Source organism: Acanthamoeba castellanii, assembly GCF_000313135.1.
Source record: "Acanthamoeba castellanii str. Neff unplaced genomic scaffold scf7180000084599, whole genome shotgun sequence".
Classification (NCBI taxonomy): domain Eukaryota; phylum Discosea; order Longamoebia; family Acanthamoebidae; genus Acanthamoeba; species Acanthamoeba castellanii.
The window spans coordinates 226994-246658 of NW_004457442.1; the positions used below are offsets into that span (position 1 = coordinate 226994).

General features: G+C 56.6%; 9 protein-coding genes across 9 annotated transcripts; 3 read left to right on the plus strand and 6 right to left on the minus strand.

Annotated features, from left to right (window-relative positions):
* Positions 1-33: 33 nt before the first annotated feature.
* Positions 34-1099, minus strand: ACA1_057990 (uncharacterized protein; the record flags this gene model as incomplete). The annotated part of the gene is made up of 4 exons (XM_004339108.1): positions 34-74; positions 140-242; positions 619-968; positions 1048-1099. 4 exons carry the CDS (start codon positions 1097-1099, stop codon positions 34-36), a joined length of 546 nt encoding a protein of 181 aa, XP_004339156.1.
* Positions 1100-1556: 457 nt separating this feature from the next.
* Positions 1557-2770, plus strand: ACA1_058000 (WW domain containing oxidoreductase; the record flags this gene model as incomplete). The annotated part of the gene is made up of 5 exons (XM_004339109.1): positions 1557-1821; positions 1907-2127; positions 2237-2359; positions 2437-2531; positions 2614-2770. The coding sequence occupies 5 exons, from the start codon at positions 1557-1559 to the stop codon at positions 2768-2770; spliced, it is 861 nt and encodes a 286-aa protein (XP_004339157.1).
* A 190-nt stretch (positions 2771-2960) lies between these two features.
* ACA1_058010 (WD40 repeat protein) lies at positions 2961-4644 on the plus strand (the record flags this gene model as incomplete). The annotated part of the gene is made up of 8 exons (XM_004339110.1): positions 2961-3105; positions 3280-3338; positions 3409-3552; positions 3646-3759; positions 3874-3998; positions 4082-4282; positions 4355-4446; positions 4529-4644. 8 exons carry the CDS (start codon positions 2961-2963, stop codon positions 4642-4644), a joined length of 996 nt encoding a protein of 331 aa, XP_004339158.1.
* Positions 4645-4859: 215 nt separating this feature from the next.
* On the minus strand, positions 4860-5888 carry ACA1_058020 (C4methyl sterol oxidase; the record flags this gene model as incomplete). The annotated part of the gene is made up of 3 exons (XM_004339111.1): positions 4860-5047; positions 5137-5399; positions 5491-5888. The coding sequence occupies 3 exons, from the start codon at positions 5886-5888 to the stop codon at positions 4860-4862; spliced, it is 849 nt and encodes a 282-aa protein (XP_004339159.1).
* Positions 5889-6695: 807 nt separating this feature from the next.
* Positions 6696-7628, plus strand: ACA1_058030 (HDCKB03P, putative; the record flags this gene model as incomplete). Its single annotated transcript, XM_004339112.1, has 6 exons — positions 6696-6761; positions 6836-6919; positions 7018-7109; positions 7191-7251; positions 7360-7461; positions 7557-7628. 6 exons carry the CDS (start codon positions 6696-6698, stop codon positions 7626-7628), a joined length of 477 nt encoding a protein of 158 aa, XP_004339160.1.
* A 498-nt stretch (positions 7629-8126) lies between these two features.
* On the minus strand, positions 8127-8747 carry ACA1_058040 (Mimivirus encoded protein, putative; the record flags this gene model as incomplete). Its single annotated transcript, XM_004339113.1, has 1 exon — positions 8127-8747. One exon carries the CDS (start codon positions 8745-8747, stop codon positions 8127-8129), a length of 621 nt encoding a protein of 206 aa, XP_004339161.1.
* Positions 8748-9100: 353 nt separating this feature from the next.
* On the minus strand, positions 9101-13018 carry ACA1_058050 (uncharacterized protein; the record flags this gene model as incomplete). The annotated part of the gene is made up of 15 exons (XM_004339114.1): positions 9101-9426; positions 9513-9657; positions 9764-9911; positions 9981-10144; positions 10183-10289; positions 10346-10465; positions 10539-10683; positions 10772-10844; positions 10915-11008; positions 11097-11268; positions 11442-11572; positions 11639-11803; positions 11878-12337; positions 12433-12553; positions 12660-13018. The coding sequence occupies 15 exons, from the start codon at positions 13016-13018 to the stop codon at positions 9101-9103; spliced, it is 2730 nt and encodes a 909-aa protein (XP_004339162.1).
* A 675-nt stretch (positions 13019-13693) lies between these two features.
* Positions 13694-16855, minus strand: ACA1_058060 (MAP kinase kinase; the record flags this gene model as incomplete). Its single annotated transcript, XM_004339115.1, has 12 exons — positions 13694-14004; positions 14111-14294; positions 14367-15011; positions 15121-15240; positions 15326-15452; positions 15528-15579; positions 15717-15888; positions 15967-16065; positions 16203-16283; positions 16375-16442; positions 16535-16601; positions 16715-16855. The coding sequence occupies 12 exons, from the start codon at positions 16853-16855 to the stop codon at positions 13694-13696; spliced, it is 2067 nt and encodes a 688-aa protein (XP_004339163.1).
* Positions 16856-17169: 314 nt separating this feature from the next.
* Positions 17170-19476, minus strand: ACA1_058070 (transporter, major facilitator subfamily protein; the record flags this gene model as incomplete). The annotated part of the gene is made up of 11 exons (XM_004339116.1): positions 17170-17510; positions 17674-17754; positions 17850-17981; positions 18077-18233; positions 18310-18430; positions 18489-18576; positions 18666-18742; positions 18804-18873; positions 18952-19084; positions 19147-19241; positions 19359-19476. 11 exons carry the CDS (start codon positions 19474-19476, stop codon positions 17170-17172), a joined length of 1413 nt encoding a protein of 470 aa, XP_004339164.1.
* Between the last annotated feature and the right edge of the window lie 189 nt (positions 19477-19665).

Consider the following 19665-nt stretch of genomic DNA (forward strand, 5'->3'; position numbering starts at 1 on the left):
GAGGGTAGGGAATGAAAGGCCAATGTACCTGCATCACTTGGCAGTGGGTGGCAGCCTGGAGAAGGGTCGGCAGCCTGGAGAAGGGAGCTGATGGTGGTGATGTAGGCATCAAAGCAGGCCTGGGCCTGGGCCAGGTCACCTTTGACTGCAGCATCTCGTGCATGAGACAGAGTCACCGTGGCCTGCATGAAGTCGCCAATGCGGTCCCACAACAGGCTGTGCTCCTGCAGGCCAAGCTCAATCTGCACTGTTTTGTGAGCAAGAGAGCAATTGCACCGCCGCACACGCACACGCACACGCACACGCACACCACACGCACACGCACACGCACACGCACACGCACACGCACACGCACACGCACAGCTCTACGTACAAAGGTCTCTGCACCAAGGGGTGGCACTGTGGAATAGCTGTCAGGTGGTGCCTCACAAGGCCATGTGACCAGAGAGGACGGTCCAAATACCTGCAAACTGGGCTACTGGTCCTTGTCTGTGCGGCTGAAGCAGCACTGTGGATACTGGCGCAGAGGTACACTGCTTCTTCCTGGTCACCTGGCGTAGCAGAGACATGTTGTTCGCCTCTTGCAACTCACAGTAAAGAGGGGAAAGGAGGGCGTACTTTCTCCACCTGCTTTCGCTTCTTGCCAGACATCTTTTCGTCATCAGTGACCTCCCACAGGGCAAGCGCAGTCTCGTGCGCACGTGTGGACTGATGTTGCGCCGCCTCAGAGGCCGCCAGCTGCTTCTCGCAGGCGACACACCAGGCCATGCCATCAATGACAAATGTGCCACTTGAAATCACTGCTCTCTCCGCTTTGCTCTTGTGCACACCGGAGCTGGTGTGGCCGCGAAAGCCTTGCGTGGAGTCAAAGTACTCGCCCAGTCGCTTGGGGTCATCGGAGCAGATGGCGCAGGTGGCTCCTTTGAGGCCGTTCTTCACAAATCCGAAATGGTGCGCGTAAATCGTTCCTGTCCCCCCCCCAATACAAAGAGCCAAATAAATCTCAGTAACTCGTAACTATAGCACTGAACTGAGACATGAGCATACCGCCTGGGACGACGCTGGGCAGTGGCTCGGAGGCAATGGTGGGGTCTTGCATGTTGCTGCAGTCTATTTCGCCTTTCACCACTGCAAGTTCGGTGGAAGTGTCGATGGCGCAATAATTTGCTATTGGCTTCAATTGCGTAATCCAAAAATTTGCCGAAATTTAGAAACTTGGCGTTGGGAGAAGGCAAAAAACCTGGGGGGGCTGGTCAACACGCAAACACAAAAGAAAGATGGAAGGCATCAGCGATGACGCACCGCAGCACCAGCATGAAGCAGAAAGCTCTGCATTGAGAGGTAAGGTGTGCATTATCACGGGCGCCAATACCGGCATCGGCAAGGAGACCGCCCTCGCCATGGCTGCACTCGGTAAGCGTGCCTTCTTCACAATTATTTCAATCTCAAAGCAGGCTCTGAAATCTTTTGTTCTTCTCCGTGATATATCCCTCCAACTTAATGAACATATAAATAATATTGAACATAGTACTATTTGTGAAGGTGTCCATGTGGTGATGGCATGCAGAAACATGGAGAGGGCCGAGGCGGCGATCAGCGACGTGCGGAAAGAGATCGAGGAGACGCTGGAGAAGCGGCACAAAAAGGGCGGAGACCACCCAAAGGAGTGGACCACGTTCGGCATCCCGCAGGTGCAGAGCGTGGACGACGTGTCGCTCGAGGCCATGGCCCTCGACCTGTCCGATCTCGCGTCCGTGCGCTCCTTCGTCAACGCCTTCCAGGCCAAGCACCAGCACCTTCACTACCTCATTCTCAACGCCGGTCTCGTTCACCCTCATCTTGTCCAACATGACATGTTTCAGTGGCCTGATGGTCTGACATTGTTTGTCTGTTTGTGCGGCCGCAGGAGTGGTGACTACGGAGAAGCGGAGATCGGCGCAGGGCCACGAACTCATGTTCGCCACCAACCACCTTGGCCACTTCTTCCTCACCACCCTGCTGCTTGATACGCTCGCTGCGTCTTCGCCGGCTCGGATCGTGGTTGTGTCCTCCGAAGCCCACAAGTTCTGCGGACCCCTCAACGAAGATCTGAAGCTGGTTTCTGACCCTCCTGAGTTTGGCCTCAAGGTACAATACGCAACACACACACGACACACACGACACACACGACACACACGACACACACGATCAGTTCGCGTTTTGTTTGCCGTCATTGTGTGCTCACAATAACCTGCAGAGCGCAATGTCACTCTACGGCGTCAGTAAGCTCTGCAATTTGCTCTTCACGCTCCACCTGAACAAGCTGCTGAAGGAGAAGGAAAGCCACGTCTCCATCAACGCTGTTCACCCTGGCACAGTGGTACATACACCTCCAACTGTCCAGCGTTGCGTGTGCACCACTCACCCCGCACGATTTCCTTGCGGTGCAATCAACAGAACACAGAGCTGGGAAGAGAGACGCCCTGGTACCTGTCCTGGATCGTCAAGCCCATCTCTCAGCTCTTCTTCCGCAGCCCTGAAGAGGGCGCAAGGTGAGTTTCTCTTCCCAACCGGCCTGCGTGTGGATCTGATCACGCCACTCACTCGGGCATTGCCCCAACAATGTGTTCGCAGGACGTCGGTCTACTGCGCCGTGTCGCCCGAAGTCGAAGGGGTGGGCGGCAAGTACTTCAGCAACGAGAGGGAGGAAAAGCCCAAGCCCTACGCTGTCGATGAGGCGACCGCTGCCGCGCTCTGGGCCTACAGCGAGGAGCTCGTCAAGGACTTCTGAGCCAAATTATTTATTTATTCTTTTTGTGTCGACAGACGAAAGAAGAAAGGCAGATCAACACAATCGCCATTCAACTTGAATCGGATCGGGACGTACGAACCTATTTTTTGCCTCGACGCGCTTCGCGGACACGGATAGATTGGAAGATTGAGGATATTGAGTGAGCGTTATTCAATTGCAGAAGGGCGGGATGTTGCAGCAAGATGACGCACGCAAGAAAGAGATCTACACGTATCAGGCCCCATGGCTCATCTACGGCATGAACTGGTCCGTGCGGCCGGACAAGAAATTCAGACTTGCCCTCGGCTCCTTCCTTGAAGATTATACCAACAAAGGTGCCGCACTTCATTCCATCTAAATCCCCCCCCACATTCATCGCATTTTGCTATTCTTCTGGTTGCTCTGTCTTCTTGCAGAGGTTTATACTTACAATCATCATCTACCGTCGCCCACCTCCTGCTACCCCTTCACTTTGTGCCAACCGTGTGGTGTTGCCACGTCGCGTGCAGTGTCCATTGTACAGCTCAACGAGGACACTGGAGAGTTCGTGCAGACCGGTGAGTTCAAGGTACGGCCCGCCTGGCCTTGTGGCCCTCAGCCGCTCTCTCGCATTGCCGCTCACACGCACGCACATGCAGCACCCATACCCGGCGACAAAGATCATGTGGATCCCGGATAGGGTGGGCGACAAGCCCGATCTCCTGGGCACCACCGGCGACTACATGCGCCTCTGGCAGGTCGGGGAGAGCGGCGATGTCAGCTTGAAGTGCCTTCTCAACAACGTAACCTCCGCAGCATCAACAGCTTACGACTGCTTCTGCCCATTGCTCACGCATACGCACACGCACACAACTGCGCACATTACCACATTACAGAACAAGAACTCGGAGTTCTGCGCTCCCCTCACGTCGTTCGATTGGAACACGACGAATCCCAACATCCTCGGCACATCCTCCATCGACACGACGTGTACCATTTGGGATATCGAGGTTCGTCTCTTTTGCAGCGGTGTGCCGCAACTGTGTTAGTTTGTCGTTGAAGCTCAGAGGTCTCACCTGAGTTGATGCCCTTCTTCTTCTTCTTCTTCTTCTTCCGACCCACAGAGGCAATCGGCCATCACACAGCTCATTGCTCACGACAAGGAGGTGTACGACATCGCCTTCGCCAGAGGAACGGATCTCTTCGCGTCAGTGGGCGCCGACGGCTCCGTTCGCATGTTTGATCTCAGGTACACCTCCCGCTGAATCTGTCCTTCTCGACCTACTGTGCCCACCTTCCCTGATCATGGGTTGCCTGTGTTGCGTGCCCTAGGAATCTGGAACACTCCACGATCATCTACGAGAGCCCCGAGCAGTCGTCTCTGCTTAGGCTCTGCTGGAATCGTCAGGACGACTACTATTTGTCCACAATCTCGATGGACAGCAACAAGGTCATCATCCTGGACATCCGCGTGCCCTCCCTGCCGGCGGCCGAGCTCACCGGCCACAGCTCGTGTATCAACTCTCTGGCCTGGTACAGCGCTGCCCCACCAACCACAAGCACCGCATGGCGGTTCATACTCACGGCGGCGATTGGTGTGGCTAGGGCGCCGCATTCGTCGTGTCATTTGGCCACGGCCGGCGACGACTCCTCGGCGCTGATCTGGGACCTCTCCTCCATGCCCAAGCCCATCGAAGGTACAAAACGGCTATTGCCTCACAGACGCATCGTGAACAAGGCTAATCAACCAATAATTGTTTGCTTTTGGTTGTTGATCAGACCCCATTCTGGCGTACAATGCCGAGGCCGAGGTGAATCAGCTGCAGTGGTCGCTGGGCCAGCCCGACTGGATCTCCATCGCCTTTGCCTCCAAAATGCAGATCCTCCGCGTCTGAGCTCGAGCGACACACTTGAACACAACCCAGCACGCACGAGAGCGGAGAACGAACGAACGCCGACGACGACGAACGCTGACGAACAATAAGCTCAAGCTTTTGACAAGAACCGAACAGTAGAGAGAGCCGGTTGGAGCACAACCTTATTTATTAAAAGGATTGTACAGGGCAGTGATGATGCAACAACAACGAGCAGAAGAGGAAGATAGTCACGATCACTCGCGCTTCTTGGCCTTCTTGGGAGCGGCGGTCTCCTCGAAGCGAACGCCGTTCTTGGCCTTCTGCTGCTTGTTGCGGTGCTCGTGGTACTTGACGTCGGTGCCGAACACGCGGTCCCACACGATGAACGTCGAGGCGTAGTTGCCGGTGAACGCCATGTGGTGGAAGTCGTGGTACTCAGCTCCTATGATCGACACATCGTGACACGACACGACACGACACACACGCATGAGCTGGTGGCGTGTAGACTACAAGAGGAGAAGAGAGAGGTACCGCCCCAGAAGGGGATGAAGCGGTTGGGCGACCAGGGGTAGTCGTAGCCGGCGTGGGCCTCAACGGTCTGGAAGAGGCGGAGGAAGAGCCAGGCCCACACGGTGAAGAGGTGGGTGGCGAAGAGGAACGGGCCGAGCATGGTGCCAAGACCGAGGAAGATGGTCTCCACCGGGTGGGCGTACTCGGCGGCGAGGCCGAAGGGCGCGGCGTGGTGATGATGGATCTTGTGGATGTAGGGGTAGATGGGACCCCAGTGCAAGAATCTGGCGGAATAAAAGAGCGAAGAAAGCGACAGGGTGAATAGGAGCTAAAAAAAAGAACGAAGAAGAAAGATTGAGATGAAAACGGCCGTACCGGTGAATCCAATAAAAATAAAAATCTTCGATGATGAGGAAGAGGACGCAAGATCCGACGATGGTCCACCACGAGGGGATTAGTTCGGCCTCGGTTCGGATGCCAAGCAGTTCGAAGATTGGGTGAGAGACAAGGATGAGGGGCAGCTGGATGACGATGTGGCTGAAGAAGAGCTGCTTGAGGCACCGCTTGTAGAGAGGCCAGTCGTTGGGCTTGTGGGGCTGGACCTTGTACTTCTGGTGCGAGGGGATGAGGTCGGAGATGAGGTAGGGGATGTGGAACAGGAAATAGAGCGACTCGTGCAGCACGAAGCTGCCCACGCCCGCCACCACCCACTCAGGGTAGCCCGACTCCTCGAACATGGCTCGCCAGCCGTTCACCACCCACGCGCTCTCCATCTTCTTCTTCTTCTTCCGGGGCCGAAGGTGACGAAAGCAAAAAGAAGCTGTACAACTCGAGCCCACGCCACACACCCAATTTAACTCCTATTAGTTACACATTTCCGCAGTAACGCCCAACCACATCGCCGCACCCCTTGGAGCGTGTAGCACAGCCAGCACTAGCCATGACCAGTGATCATGTTGATGCTGACCCTGGTGGAGTGCTGGTGATGAACGGCGAGGCGCACAGTGCACGCCATTGGCCTGCATGTGGCTTGAGTCTCTACGAATTCCATGGCTGGTGAACCCTCTCCACTACAGGGAACCGATTTCAGTTGTGGCGAATGTTGGACTGCCTGAACAGTGTTCAGCAGCACAGAAGGTCATAGCAGGTAGAGGATGGACGGAGCGCCATCGACATCGTTAGAAGATGAGCAATCAGAGATTTCGGTTGAGAATGAAGAGAGATTGAAGGAGGCGCATGATGACAGAGCTCCATCACCGTCAGAAGTGGTGATAGTGCAGGAAGAGGAGGAGTATGCCCAACATGGAACCACAGCTCTCGACGAAGAACGCGAAGCCAAAGAGAAGGAGAGCAACAGCGCCCGACGTGGGATAAAGCCGGACAGCGAAAAAGAGACAATAATAACCAGCAAAATAAAGTCTAAAAAGAAAAAGAAACCCAACAAACAGAGGCGCGACAAGGCCGACACCCAGACGATCCGATTGAGAACGAAGCCGCCCCGCTCCGTAGGCGAAGAGCAAAAATCTCAGAGGGACGAGAAGCGGAATCGCGAGGGGGCGAAGAGCGAGCTGGATAGCAAGATGGAATTGGGCGAATTGAGCTTGCAAGGGGGCGCCGATACCAGCGACATTGGCTCCGAGCCGCAGGTGCGTTCTTGCGTCCAATGCCTTTCCAACCATCGCTAGAGAACGAGCAATAATCATCCTTCTTAACATGGTAGGGAGAGGTGATTGTGGAACGAGATTACAGCCTGGGCACCATCCCGCGCTTCGAATCACACTTCCCTCAGCAGCTGCAGGGGCGGGTACAGGCCGCACTGCGTTCATTCTTTTTATATTTCTATATTTCTATATTTTATTTATTTTTATTTATTGATTTGTGTTATGTTTTTCGCCGCTGCAGGTGTCGCACGAGGAATTCGAGCACACGCTGTCCACCATCAACGGCTTCTTCTTCGATTCGGAAAACCTGACGGCCGCCCAGTGCCTCGAAAGGTATATGGACCTTCCGCTGGTGTCTCGCTTGTGCCGTGCACGGTTGTGTGCTTGCAACTCACCAGAACTGTGCACGTGCAGTCTGTTTGGCTGCCTCACGTTTTACACCTACTACCTCTGTTGCGACGCCAAGTACACAAAAGTACCCACCGCTCTTGCACGCACGCACGCACGCACGCACGCACGCACGCACGCACGCACGCACGCACGCGCCACACTTGGCTCGTCGTTGATTGCTGTACCCGCGCAGAACATGAAGCGACTCTCGGCGTTCTTAGAAAGCGAAAACAATCGGGTCTACAAGCCTGCAGGCTTCCTCGTACTCAACCCGCTTTCCAACGGCCTTCTCTACGTACGTCGTTACATTCATTCATTCATTCATTCTACACGCCGTCGTGCGCTGTCCATGATGAGTGCGGTGCGGTGCTCATTTCCCAACAGCTGCAGATTTTGGACTTTAGAAGAGTTGCGGACCGAGGCGGCGTGACACGATCGGCAGAGAACAGCAAAGACGTCTAGCTACCTTGTCCCTTGTCTCCCTCCTTTTTGTACAAAAATACTACTACATAACCAGCCTTGACGCGACGGGATCGTCAGAGAGCTTGAAGGTTTGTGGATACGGCCATACTGCGCAGAAAGCACCGCTTCCCATCCGAACAGCGAAGTTAAGCTGCGCCAGGCGGTGTTAGTACTGGGGTGGCCGACCACCCGGGAATCCCCCGTGCCGTATCCTTTTGTGATCACGCAGCACTCGCTTTTTTGATTCTGTTGATATTCAACATGCACGCCGACATCCTCCCCCGCTTGCCACGCTTGTGCCGAAGCACAAGATCGCCACCAACTGCAATTTAGTCAAAAGGGTCTTAAACTTCGCGAATAGATCCTTGGACCGCTTTTACAAGACCACGTCATTTGAGCAAACTGATTTTACACTCTCTGTTGAAGAAGCAGCAGCATCATGAACATATATATTGTTGTGGAAGGCCCATAAAAAAACAGTTTAGGTGCGGGAAGCGATCAGTAAATGACCTGAGGCTCGATCATGAAGCACACGAGGTTCTCGATCCAGTCGATGTAGCCCGCCTCGTTGAACTTGCGCACCACCACAAGTTCGTTCTGCGAGTTGGGCACGCGGTAAAACGACTGGTGGCGCGTGAGCGTGTTGTCGGCCTTGCGCATGTAAGGCAGGTCGCGGTGCACAAAGCGCATGTTGCGCCCGAAGGCGATCGACTGGGTGATGTTGCCGTCGTCCTCGGGCCAGTCGAACTCGAGGCAGGAGCCCTCCTCGGCGCGGCCCGGCAGCGCGTTGCCGTACTCGCGGATGACCAGCGGCGGGAGGGTGGGTCCGAAGGCGAAGCTGGTGGTGACCCAGCAGCCGCACGAGGGCTCGTAGAGCGTGGACTGGTTGAACCAGGGCAGGTCGATGGTGGCCATCACGTGGCCGGTCGACGGGTCGAAGTAGGTGAAGGAGCCCGAGCAGTTGAAAGTGCCCAGGTTGGAGGCCTTGATGGGCTCGAGCCTGGCCAGGCCTGCTGCGGTGAAGGGCAGCTCCTGGCACGTGGTGTCGAAGAAGGCACTCGCGGGCGCCGCGAGCACAAAGGCCAGGCAGCACAACATGAGCAGCTGGAAGAGTTGCATGCTTGGGTGGTTGGTTGGTTGGTTGTTGGTTGTTGGTGCGAGTATTGGTGAAGAGATGAGTGACGAGAGCAGGGCAATGGAGCGCTTTTAGGTCGGGTTTGGTGGATCGAGATTGGTCCAATCCGTATTGTCATTTTACTCTGCTTTTGTGATTTTCGATCGAACTGGTTTCGGCGGTTTTTGATTTCGGCCGAAGCTCCGCTCTGTGTCGACATGCGCGCTGTGGCTATCAGGTACCTGTTCCCACTGACCACAAGGGTGAGGATCTTTGCTTCGAATCAAGTTGGAACGCAACTTCCCCGTGTGGTGTAGCCGAGCTTTGTTGTGAAAATACGCGAACACGCCGCTGCTATCTAGAGGAGCAGGTAGTCCTTGTCGCTGTTGCGGAGGGTCTGGAAGTCGAGGCCGTTGAAGGCCGCCAGGTACTTGAGCCTCTGGCGCAGCTGATCGCCCAGGAAGCACTTGAGGATGTTGTTGGCCAGTTCGGTCTGGTGGCGCGACAGAGTGCGCTTCGAGCCCACGCTCCTGTTCTTGATGATGCCAAAGTAGGCGGGGTCCAGGTAGTCGATGCCATAGATGAGCCTGAGATAGTCCCTGCCGCGCACCTTGACCATCGGCAGAACGGGCTTGCCAGTCGCATCCCACTGCACCAGCGACGGTGCGATCTTGACCACCCATCCTACACAGCACAACAGATTCAGCTTCGTGTCGCGTGTGCGTGCATGCGCGTGCGGTGGTGCGTGTGCGGTGGTGTGTGGGTCTCACCTTCCCCGCCGTTAAGGCAGTAGTCTTCCCAAGCCTTGATGGCTTCCTGCTTGCTCTCCTGCGAGTCGAGGTCGATGTAGCGGTACTCGACGGGCTTCAGGTGCTCAGTGCTCAGTCTGTTGATCAGCTTGTACCGCTCCGTGTCCTGCAGCAGCGCCCCCCCCCCAGCCGACCACACCGGCCGCTTTGTGCGTCAGTCACCCACCTCGAAGTGCACCTCTTATGCAGGGTTGAAGAAGCCACCAACGCACCGAGAGATAGTGGCCCAGGTACTGCGGCGTGAACGCGGCTCTCTTGGGGTCGGTCCCGTTGTAGCTCTTCCCCGCTGCCAGCACCTGAAAGACTCTGAACTCGGGCGGCGTGTCCTGGGTGAAGTCCGACAGAGCATCGAGGAACCGCCTGAGCGGATCACCCGGAGGGCAGGTGAGCAGGCGCCCATCAAAAAGTGGGGGGAAGGAGAAGAGGTACTTGGCGTTGGCGTATTCGTGGGAGTCCTCGCCATGGACAAACTTACGGGCGGCCAACGCGCACTCGCCGGGCGCTTGGAACTGGCCTCGCACGAGGGTCGTTGCCTTCAGCACCCACGGCAGGACCTGGGCAAGTGCGACCACCGGGTTGAGGCTACAATCCTCCTGCAGCATCGAGACACTCATTTGCGCGGTGTGTGTACCTCTCCGTCGAGGATGACAAAGTCGAAGCCCTCCCTCTCCATCGCTGCGGAGAGTTCCGAGTGCCACTCCCACGGAATCGTGCTGGCGTCGTCAAAGAACGGCGCTCCTGAGCAACGAGTATGAGTGATACAATACAACAATATCAACAAAGTGGTTACGGACCTGATCTCGAAATGACGGAGATGAGGGGCAAGTCGCCGGGGCACACGCTCGGGTGCCGGAAGGCGAGGACGTGGCCCCGCGATCCCATGTACTTGTTCTCCGCCACCAGGCGCGTGATGCCTACCCCAGATTCGTCAAGATTAGTCAACGTTGCTATCTCTTCGATGGAAAAGTGGGGGGGTGGAGGGGGTACCGAAGGTCTGGTAGTAGTCGAACGCCGACTGGGGGTGCTCCAGGTAGTCGGGCGCGGCAGAGGAGTGCATCACGGGCGCGATGGTGGGCGCCACGTAGAAGGGCACCTCGGAATTCTCCAGCAGCGGCCGCGCAGTGTATCCCTCCTGTGTAGCCACACATTCCAAGAATGAATGGAATGCGTACAATGCAAACCACACAATACTGTTGAGGGCCAAAGAGATGGGGCCGCACGATGAGAATCTTAGCTTCGACGTAGGTCTGGGTCTCGGGCATGTAGAGAGGCTCCACCATTCCCAGCAAGTCCCTGATGGGATCCACCCACCAATTTATGGGTTATTAACCGGTGGGTCCTTGCGTGTGTGAAGCCAACGTACTTGAGAATGACGTGGGCCTGCGGAGTGGCCAGCGGAGGCTCATCCTTGTTGGTCAGCTCGGCCGTCACGATGAAGCTGGCCTGTTCGGGCTTGCCTGATTTCACAGAGTTCAGTCGATGCGCGGCTCAGCTGGCTGAATGGAGAGGAGGGATCGTTGTGGTGGTTGGTTGGGTGGGGCGCACCTGGCTCCAGGTCCTGCTCGGCGATGGCGTAGCCGGCTCGGGTGAGAGGGTCCAAGATCTCGGCCCTCCACTGCTGCTTGTTGTACTCGATGCGGTGGTCGTCATGGCGGAAGCCCCCCGGCGCCAGGCCCGGAATGTTCACATTGTAGTCGATGTTGGGCGTGGTGATGATCTATCTCGACATCTTGTAAGCAACAAGGGATTGTAGAGTATGCCGTGTGTCGTGTGTCGTGTGTCGTGTGTCGTGTGTCGTGTGTCGTGTGTCGTGTGTCGTGTGTCGTGTGTCGTGTGTCCCATGTTTGTCGTGTGTCGTGTGCAGATCTTGTTTTGAGGTTTGGCGCGCACCAAGCGCGTAGGACGGATGAGCAGAGCTATGAGGTCGATCACGCGCTTGCGGTGCGGCTCCTCCATGTGCTCGATCACCTCGGTGAACACCAGGGTGTCGGGACGTAGCTTCACCTGGTGCTTGTTGTCGCCTACAAAGCCGTCATTATCACAACCGCAAGAGTGCAGTCGTAGATGGAGAGTTCGTGGTGCCGTACCAATGGGCGGGTAGAGCAGATTGCAGAGCACGGTCTGGATGGCCCGGTTCTTGCGGAACACCCGCCAGCTGAACACAGTCGCGTTGGCATCGCACGACACGATCGTGGCCTTGGGCAGCGCGTAGTGCATCTTCTCAGACAACTGGCCCTGGGCGCATCCATAGTCTGTTCTCCCAATTCAGCGGCGTCACAATTCATGTTTGTGTGCGGTTGTGCGTGTGTGCGGGCGACGGTTGTACCAACGATGTAGGGTGTGTCGCTACGGCCGTAGATGGAATGGAGCCAGCCGAGAATGAAAGCGTGACGCTTGTCGTGCAGGCGCATCTCGGCCGCCTCCCGCTCCTGCACCTCCTTCGGCAGCCTCTTGTTCTTCCTCTTTAGCGCAGCTTGCTTGGCCTCGACCACACCCACTTCGGGCTCCGCCTCCTCCTCACCATCCTCATCCTCGATGTCCTCATCGACCACCTCATCCACCGCTTCTTCATCCCCCTCCTTCTCTGCTCTCTTCTCCTTCTTCTCCTCCTTTGGCTCTGCCTTCGCGTCAGCAGTGTCGAGCACCGCTTTCTTCCCCTTCTTGTCCTGCCTGGCAGTGTTCGGCTTCTTGTCAGCGCCGCCTTGCTTGCCGTACTCGGCCAAGATCAGGCGACGCATCGTTCCGCTCAGCGAGTGAGACCAATCCTTGGCATAGTCCTTCACCGCCTGGTACATTTGTCGTGTGTCGTGTCGTGTCGTGTGTGTCGTGTTAAATCTCATAATGAAGATCGTAGTGGCAAATTCTGATGGGTCGAACGAACCTCCTTGCGCGCTGCGTGCTGGTAGTTGACATCCATGCGGCGAGTGAGCTGATAGCTGGCCACGTAGACCTTCTGGATGAACTCTGCCACCTTCATGTTCTCCGCCTCCATCACGTACATCCTGCGTTGTGCGACCGCACACGCACATACGACATACGACACACGACAGTGCACATACACCAGTGAGTTGAAAGGAAAAGCTACCCACCAGGCCGTCGAGGTCGTACCGCTCTCCGATGCAGGCCTGGTGCGGGCCGGAGAAGTGCGCCCTCGCCCCGGGCAGCTCGGCGAGCGGGTAGACCTTGCTGAAGCCCAGCTCGCGCAGCACGCCGCGCAGGCGAGCGACGGTCACGCGCGCCCACGGCCCGAGCACCGCACGCACGCGCAGCGGGGTGTCCTTGACACGGTCGGCCTCCGGCGGGAACTTGGATTGGAGCACGGACTTGAACACGTCCTTGAGCCCGAGCAGCGTGAAGGGGCTCACGCACGAGAGCTGCGACATGACGTAGCTCCCGATGCTCTCCTTCTTGATGAGCTGCATGAACTGCACCGGGTCCGTGCGCACCTTGACGGCGTAGGACACCATCAAGGTCGTTCCTTCTTCGCCGGCGGAGCCCAGAATCACGGCATCAGTCCCGCTGTAGGCAGCACACGTGCAGTGTGTTACCGGAAGGTGTTCTTCTACAGCAAGAAGATCTTATTTAGTTCTTTAAAAAAAAAGTAAAGTAATACCTCTTAAGCCACTGGCCTTCGACGGAACGGCCACAGCGCAGTTGGTTCGCGTAGGTGCTCGCTGGATTTTTGGAAAGGAGCCACCCCAGGTCACCTACCTCCACACCATCCACCGCCAGTTCAAAGTACATTCCAGTGTCTCGTGCTTGTGGCCAATGTCGTTTTCTGGATTTAGGCCTTTTTGGTTTGGGCCTCTTCGGTGAAACCTGGCGTTTCCTGCTATTTTCCAGGATTCACCTGGCCAATAATTCAAAAAAATAACAATTAAGTGCAGCAAGTTTGGTTCTTGCCGGGAGAGGAGCAGTAGGGCAACGGGAATACGTCGTTAGCTTAGGGTGCTAAAGACCTCGGTTCGATTCCGGGCGGTGTCTGTACCTGTGACGGGCGCTGTGGTGCAGTGGTAGCATATTATCGGTTCCCTGCCGCAATCTCCTCTCTCTCTCTCTCTTTTGGCAATACGTGCACGTTGCAACATGCGTGCGAGAGTCAAGAAGAGCAGGTCGTTTAGTCGTCAGGTGCCAGGCTTATGTCAGCCGCTTCGTCGCAGACTGTCCCGCGCTGCGGTGTCAGGGGCTCGCGAGGGCGAGGTTGTGAGGTCGAACGACCCACTGGCGGGCGGTTGTTCCGGGCTGTCGCCACCGCTGCCGCCGCCGGCAGGGTCGGCCCCGTTGTTGCCCATGCGCAGCCAGCTGCCCTTGGGTGCGCGCTTCTTACGCTCGGCGCCGATAAGCCGCGTAGCGACGCCCACTCGAAGTGCCTTCTTGCTGCTCTTGGGCGATCGCAGGAGCATCGCGTCGGCCTCCTCGACCGACGTCAACGAACCTGATCGTTCGTTTTCCTCTGTAGATGTGCGTGAAGACGATGACTGTCAATAAGACAACAATTTCTCAACAAAATCAAACAGATAAGTTATAATATAACGTATCAAAATGGTGGTGACGAGTACTGAGGAGCGTGGCCAGGCGCCGTCGCATCTTCTCTCGCTTGTCGTTGCTGAGGTCGGGATCGAGGGTGGCCTTGGCGAGCGTGGCGATCTCTTCGTTCTTGGTGCGGGTCTCGGCCAGCTTGACCCGCAGATCATTCTTGTCTGCTCGCATCTGCTCCATCTCCAGCTTCATAGCTTCCATCTCCTGCAAGCGGCGTTCAGTCTACACCACCGCACGCGCACGCGACACACAACGCACGCAACACACGATACATACCTTCTTGACTTGCACACTGCGCTTCATCTCCTCATCGAGACGCAGCCACAGCTTCTTGGCGGCTTCAGACGAAGCCAGAGCCGACCCGTTGCGCGACGCCGCGGACGTACCGGCGTCCAGCGCAGCTAGTGGTGGTGCGATGGGGTCGAGGCTCCGCGACCGCGACTTCTTGCTGCCCAGCCCGGTGGCGGCACCCTGGTCGTGGCCCCCCTGCTGGGCTTCGTTGCCGCGCACGATCAGGCTGCCGCCCTTGCCCTGCTTTGCCTTCTTCTTCTCCATCTTTTCTCTTTCCTTTCGTTCTTTCTTCTCCCTCTTCTCCCTCTCCTTTCGTTCTTTCTCGCTAGCGTGCTTTGAGGCCGTTCTCGGAGTTAAAGGTGGTGGATCGACGAGCTTGGTTATGCGCACGGAGTTGTTCTTGGAGCCGTCGTCTTCGCTCTCCTCGCCTCCGCCGTCGTCTTCGCTCTCGCTCGCCTTGTTGCTTTTGTTGTTGTTGATTATCGTTGACTTGATGTACATCGTCGACACCGGACTCTCGTCGTCCGTCGTGCCGTCCTCCGATTCACTTCGCCTGCCGCGCCCTGACCCCGCCTCCTTGTCCTTGTTGTAGTCTTCAATCCACGATCGGGCCGTCTCCAGCGATGTGCCCTGTTTTCAAAACACACGACACACAACACACGGCACACGACGAATGAGTCCGGGCAACGTCAATACATATACAATATTCTTTTTTATATATATTATGTATGTATAGTACCCCGGCCTGCACGTCGCTCTGATGGGCGATGCGGAGCCATGGGTGCTCCAACAGCTGCTTGGCGGTCGGCCGCTCCAGCGGGTCCTTGCGCCAGCACTGCAGCAGGAAGTCCGCCAAATCCTGAGTGTCGTGACATGTGTCGCGTGTCGTGTGATTCAATAAGATGCCACATGGATCGCTTTCTTTCTTAAGGGGAAGGTCGTACGGGCGAGATGTTGGGCGGGAGTGGTGGGTGGCTGTCGGCGACGATGCGAAACATGGCGGCCATGGCCGGTTGATTGTAATAGGGCGGCTGGCCGGTCACCAGCTCCAGCACCACGCAGCCCACGCTCCTGCGCAACAGCGCGCCATAGGGAAAAATGAGCGAGGCCGAGTACTAGGAGTCTAACGTGTCAGAGGGCGCGTACCATATGTCCGATTCTGTGTAGTGGCCGCTCATCTCAATCACCTCGGGAGCCACTGCGAAGTAAAAATTGTCAGACATTGTGGTGCGTGCTGCGTGTGCGGTCGTGCGGTGTGTGCGTGTGCGGTCGTGCGTGTGCGTTGAAAGATGCAGGTGCCAACGGCAACAATGATGAAGAAGGGGAACCACGCACTCCAGTAGGGGGTGCCGACTACGGAGAAGCGCTTTTCGCTTTCGTTGAGCTGAGCCGAGACGCCAAAGTCGGCCAACTTCACCTCACCGGTCTTCGCGATCAGAAGGTTCGACCCTTTGATGTCTCTGTGGATCACCCGCCGAGCATGCAGATAGGAGAGCCCTCGCAATATCTGCGCCATTGGGCCGCCAACGGCGCGTATCGGATGAGCACGAACCCCCGTGGGAGGGAAGAATGCTGCCAAGCGTACCTGGTCGATGTAGAAGGCCGCCAGCTTCTCGGGAATGATTCCGAAGTCCGACAACACTTTGCTAAGCGATCCCTCTTCAAGGTACTCCAACACAAAATACTGTTATCACGACACACGACACACGACACACGACACACATACGACACGACACGACACGACACGACACACACGACACAAAATACTGTTAATGACCTCTAGCCAACATCTGATGGATCAAGGGGCAAAATTGGGGCTACCAGAAAGTGTCTGGTCTTCACGTAGCCGTAGAACTTGACGATGTTGGGATGGTGCAGACGCATGAGCAGCTCTGCCTCCCCCTGCGAGGAACGAAGGAGGCCGACGGCGATTACCATTATTATCATTACCTGAGGCACACACGACACTGACTCGACATGATGGCGGAAGTACCATCACGACCGACATGTTCTCTTTGGCGATCTTTTCCGCTCGGAAGCACTTCACCGCCACGATCTCGCCTGCGGTGGTGATCGTACACACACGCAGAGAGAGAAGGAGGAAGGTGAGCCTCACCCTCTCGCTTCATTCTTTTTCACTTTTGGCAGCGTACCGGTGTTGAGGTTGCGCCCCTTGTGTACCGTACCAAACCCGCCCTTGCCTATTATTTTCCCTATTTGCTGCAAACAACAAAAACAACAATACGGTAAACAAAAATAAAAATAAAAAACGAAATAATTAATTAAAAGAGTTATAATAATAATTAATAATAAATATTGTGTGGGTGGAGTACGTATTGGCCCACGTATTCCTCGACGGGGCGAGTATCGCCCAACTGGTCGAGCAAGCTGCCTGCTCCTCGCTTGGCCTCGTAGCTGCCGTCAGAACCATCGAGAGACGAATCGGGCGAAGAAATCCCTCCCTCCTCCGCCATTTTAACGCCCAATTCTTCGATCGCAACAAATGCCTGTCGGCCCCCTCCGTTGCTTCTGCTTCTGCTGAATGTTTGACGAAAATGCGTGCACTTCAAAACGGTGGGTTCAGTTCTCTCGTGTCCGGACGGAAGCGTGAGCAAATCTTATTTCGTGGGTCCAGACCACCTGTATCCAGGCAAATACCAGAACCAATCACCACAACCGTTGATCGCTGTGAGAAGCTCCACCACCATCTTCCGTCTCCTTCACTTGTTGTGTTGCAGTGGAATGAGAGAGCATTACGACCACCACGGACGGTCCTGGGCAGCTGAACTCAAGCCGATCTGTCCTTGTTGGTGAAGGTGCCATAGGCGCCGTCTTGGTGGTGTTGGCTGGCGAGCGACATCCAGGCCTCGCCGCCTCCGCCGATGAACTCTTCATCGTCTTCCTCTTCGACGACGATGTCCGAGTGGCTGCGGTGGTTGGGGTCCTTCTTGATGGGCCCGCCGACGACCAGCATCGATACGTAGATGAGGAGGCCCGCCACCGAGCAGGCCAGAAGGATGTAGAGGAACGTCACCGGGCTGTACCAGTTGAACGAGACGTTGGCCACCGTCAGCGGAATCAACATCTCCCCGAGCGATGCCCCCACAACCATCACACTTGTGATACTCCCTGCGATGCGTGTCGTGTCGTGTCGTGTCGTGTCGTGTCGTGTCGTGTCGTGTCGTGTCGTGTCGTGTCGTGTCGTGTCGTGTCGTGTCGTGTCGTGTCGTGTCGTGTCGTGTCGTGCGTCAGCGTTGTCATGCGCTGCAATGTGCCACAGGGGAATGCGCACCGGTGAGCGGGACGTAGCCCTCGGCCAGGTGCATGGCCGTTGGGAAGGCCGACGAGATGGAAAGACCGTACAGGAATGCGCCTGCAATCATGATTGGCCATCGAGCGATGAGCCTTGAGCTGATTAGACGCACGCCACCACACGAAAGGGGACTCTCGCTTGGGTCCAGAACGCACCAAGCCAGAGGACAGTGGAGGAATTGCTGAAGACTGCCATGAGGAGGTTGCTGCCCACGCAGCCCACCATGAGCACAGCCAAGATCTGCGCCGCCGAGAAGTAGAGCGACGCGGGGATCGAGATGAGCCGCCCTGCACTCGTTTCGTGTGTTGAGTTTCATGGATGCGTGAGCTCTCTCTTGACGGATTGAGAGTGTTTTTGTTTTGCCACACGGGACTGCGCGTACCGATGGTGAGTGCGCCCCACAGCACGGAGGTGAGGAATGCGGCGGAGGTCTCCGTGGCCAGATTCTCCAGCACGGCGTACGAGTAGAGGTAGCCACCAGCCGTCACCTCGGCACCCACGTCCACGAGAAGGAACAGACCCGCCGCGATGACGATGTACTATTATTGAGCTCAGTGTGAGAGTTCATCGGTTGGCGTTCAGATCGTATAGAGAAAAAAAGAGAGAATGCAATACCTTCTCTCGGGGCACGAGGGCTCGCTTCAGCTCTTTCTCTTCCGTCTTTGCTGGCGCACTGCCGAGCAAGAGCAGCCACACCGGCAGCACGGCCGTGCCGATGCTCATCGCCCAGAAGGCCCTGCACGCGCGCTCAGTGAGAATCGGGGAATCGAGTCGGGTGGTTTATCTGTGCATACCAGGACGGATCGCCCTGGTGAACGTCGATCACCCATCCGACGACCATCGGGGCCACGAAGGCGCCGAAACCGAAGCTGAAATGCATGGCTGCGCGGGTCAACGAGTGCGGTGAGACGAAACGGAACACACCAGCCAGTGTGTGGCGTGTTGTGCGTGTCGTGATCGTGGGCGCGTACCTTGAAGGTAGGGCCCGACGTTGTCACCGTGAAGTCTAATGATGCTGACGTTGCCTCCCGTATCGAGGAAGCCCATCCTGCGTTTGCGACGCTTAGACGGAAAGCAGAGGGGAAGGAATTGAGGCGGAGGAGACGCACGCAAGGCCGACCAGAGTGACCAGGGCGGCGAGCAGCCAGATGTCAGACACGACCGGAATGAGCGCCGTTCCTGTGAAGGCAACACGTCGAGGCATTCATGCAATTAGAGAGGTGTGCTGGGTCTTTGGCGTGGGCTAGGCGCCCGTACCAACGACCGTGAGGCCGAGAGCGACAGCCAACAGTTTGTTGCCGTCGAGCCTGTCGAAAAGAGGACCACCCACCATCGAACCGAACAGATAACCCACTGACCGCGCCGTGAACACGTATCCCATCTCCGCCACCTGGAGGTGCCGCAGCGTCAGTGAGCAAGCCGCAATCGTGGCCATGCGGGGGCTGATCGTACCGAGCTGCCAGTGTTCTCTGCGAGGGCCAACAGCGCGGGACCCAGAGCGGCGATGGCCAGACCCAGAGCAAGGAAGCAACCGTAATAGCACAGCGCTGCAGCCATCAAACAACATATTGCACAAGCCAACCGGGTGAGGCCGCGTGTTGTGTCCCCTTTGAAAAAAAAATAAAAATGTTCGGAGTTGCTACAGGAGAGTGAGTAGGACGTACTGGTCTGGGCCTTGTTGGTAGCAAGTATTCGCAGCACCCGGCCGGCACTCCACGGCTCGGCATAGTCCACCAGCGCTGGTGCCACCTGTTGGTCCAGTACCAGGTCGCCTCGCGCCATCGGCTTTTTTTGTCCGACAGTGTGTTCTTCTGCTGTGCGTTATGTGCCGATGAAGTGGCGCAGAGAGACAATCCGTTTCTGAAACCTGCGAGTTCGCTTGTGTGGGCCGTGCCACCGGAAGAAGAAGAGCAAAAAGTGCTCCGGTCTACGCACGTTCTGTCGCTTTTCTTGACGTCTTTTTCTCTCCTC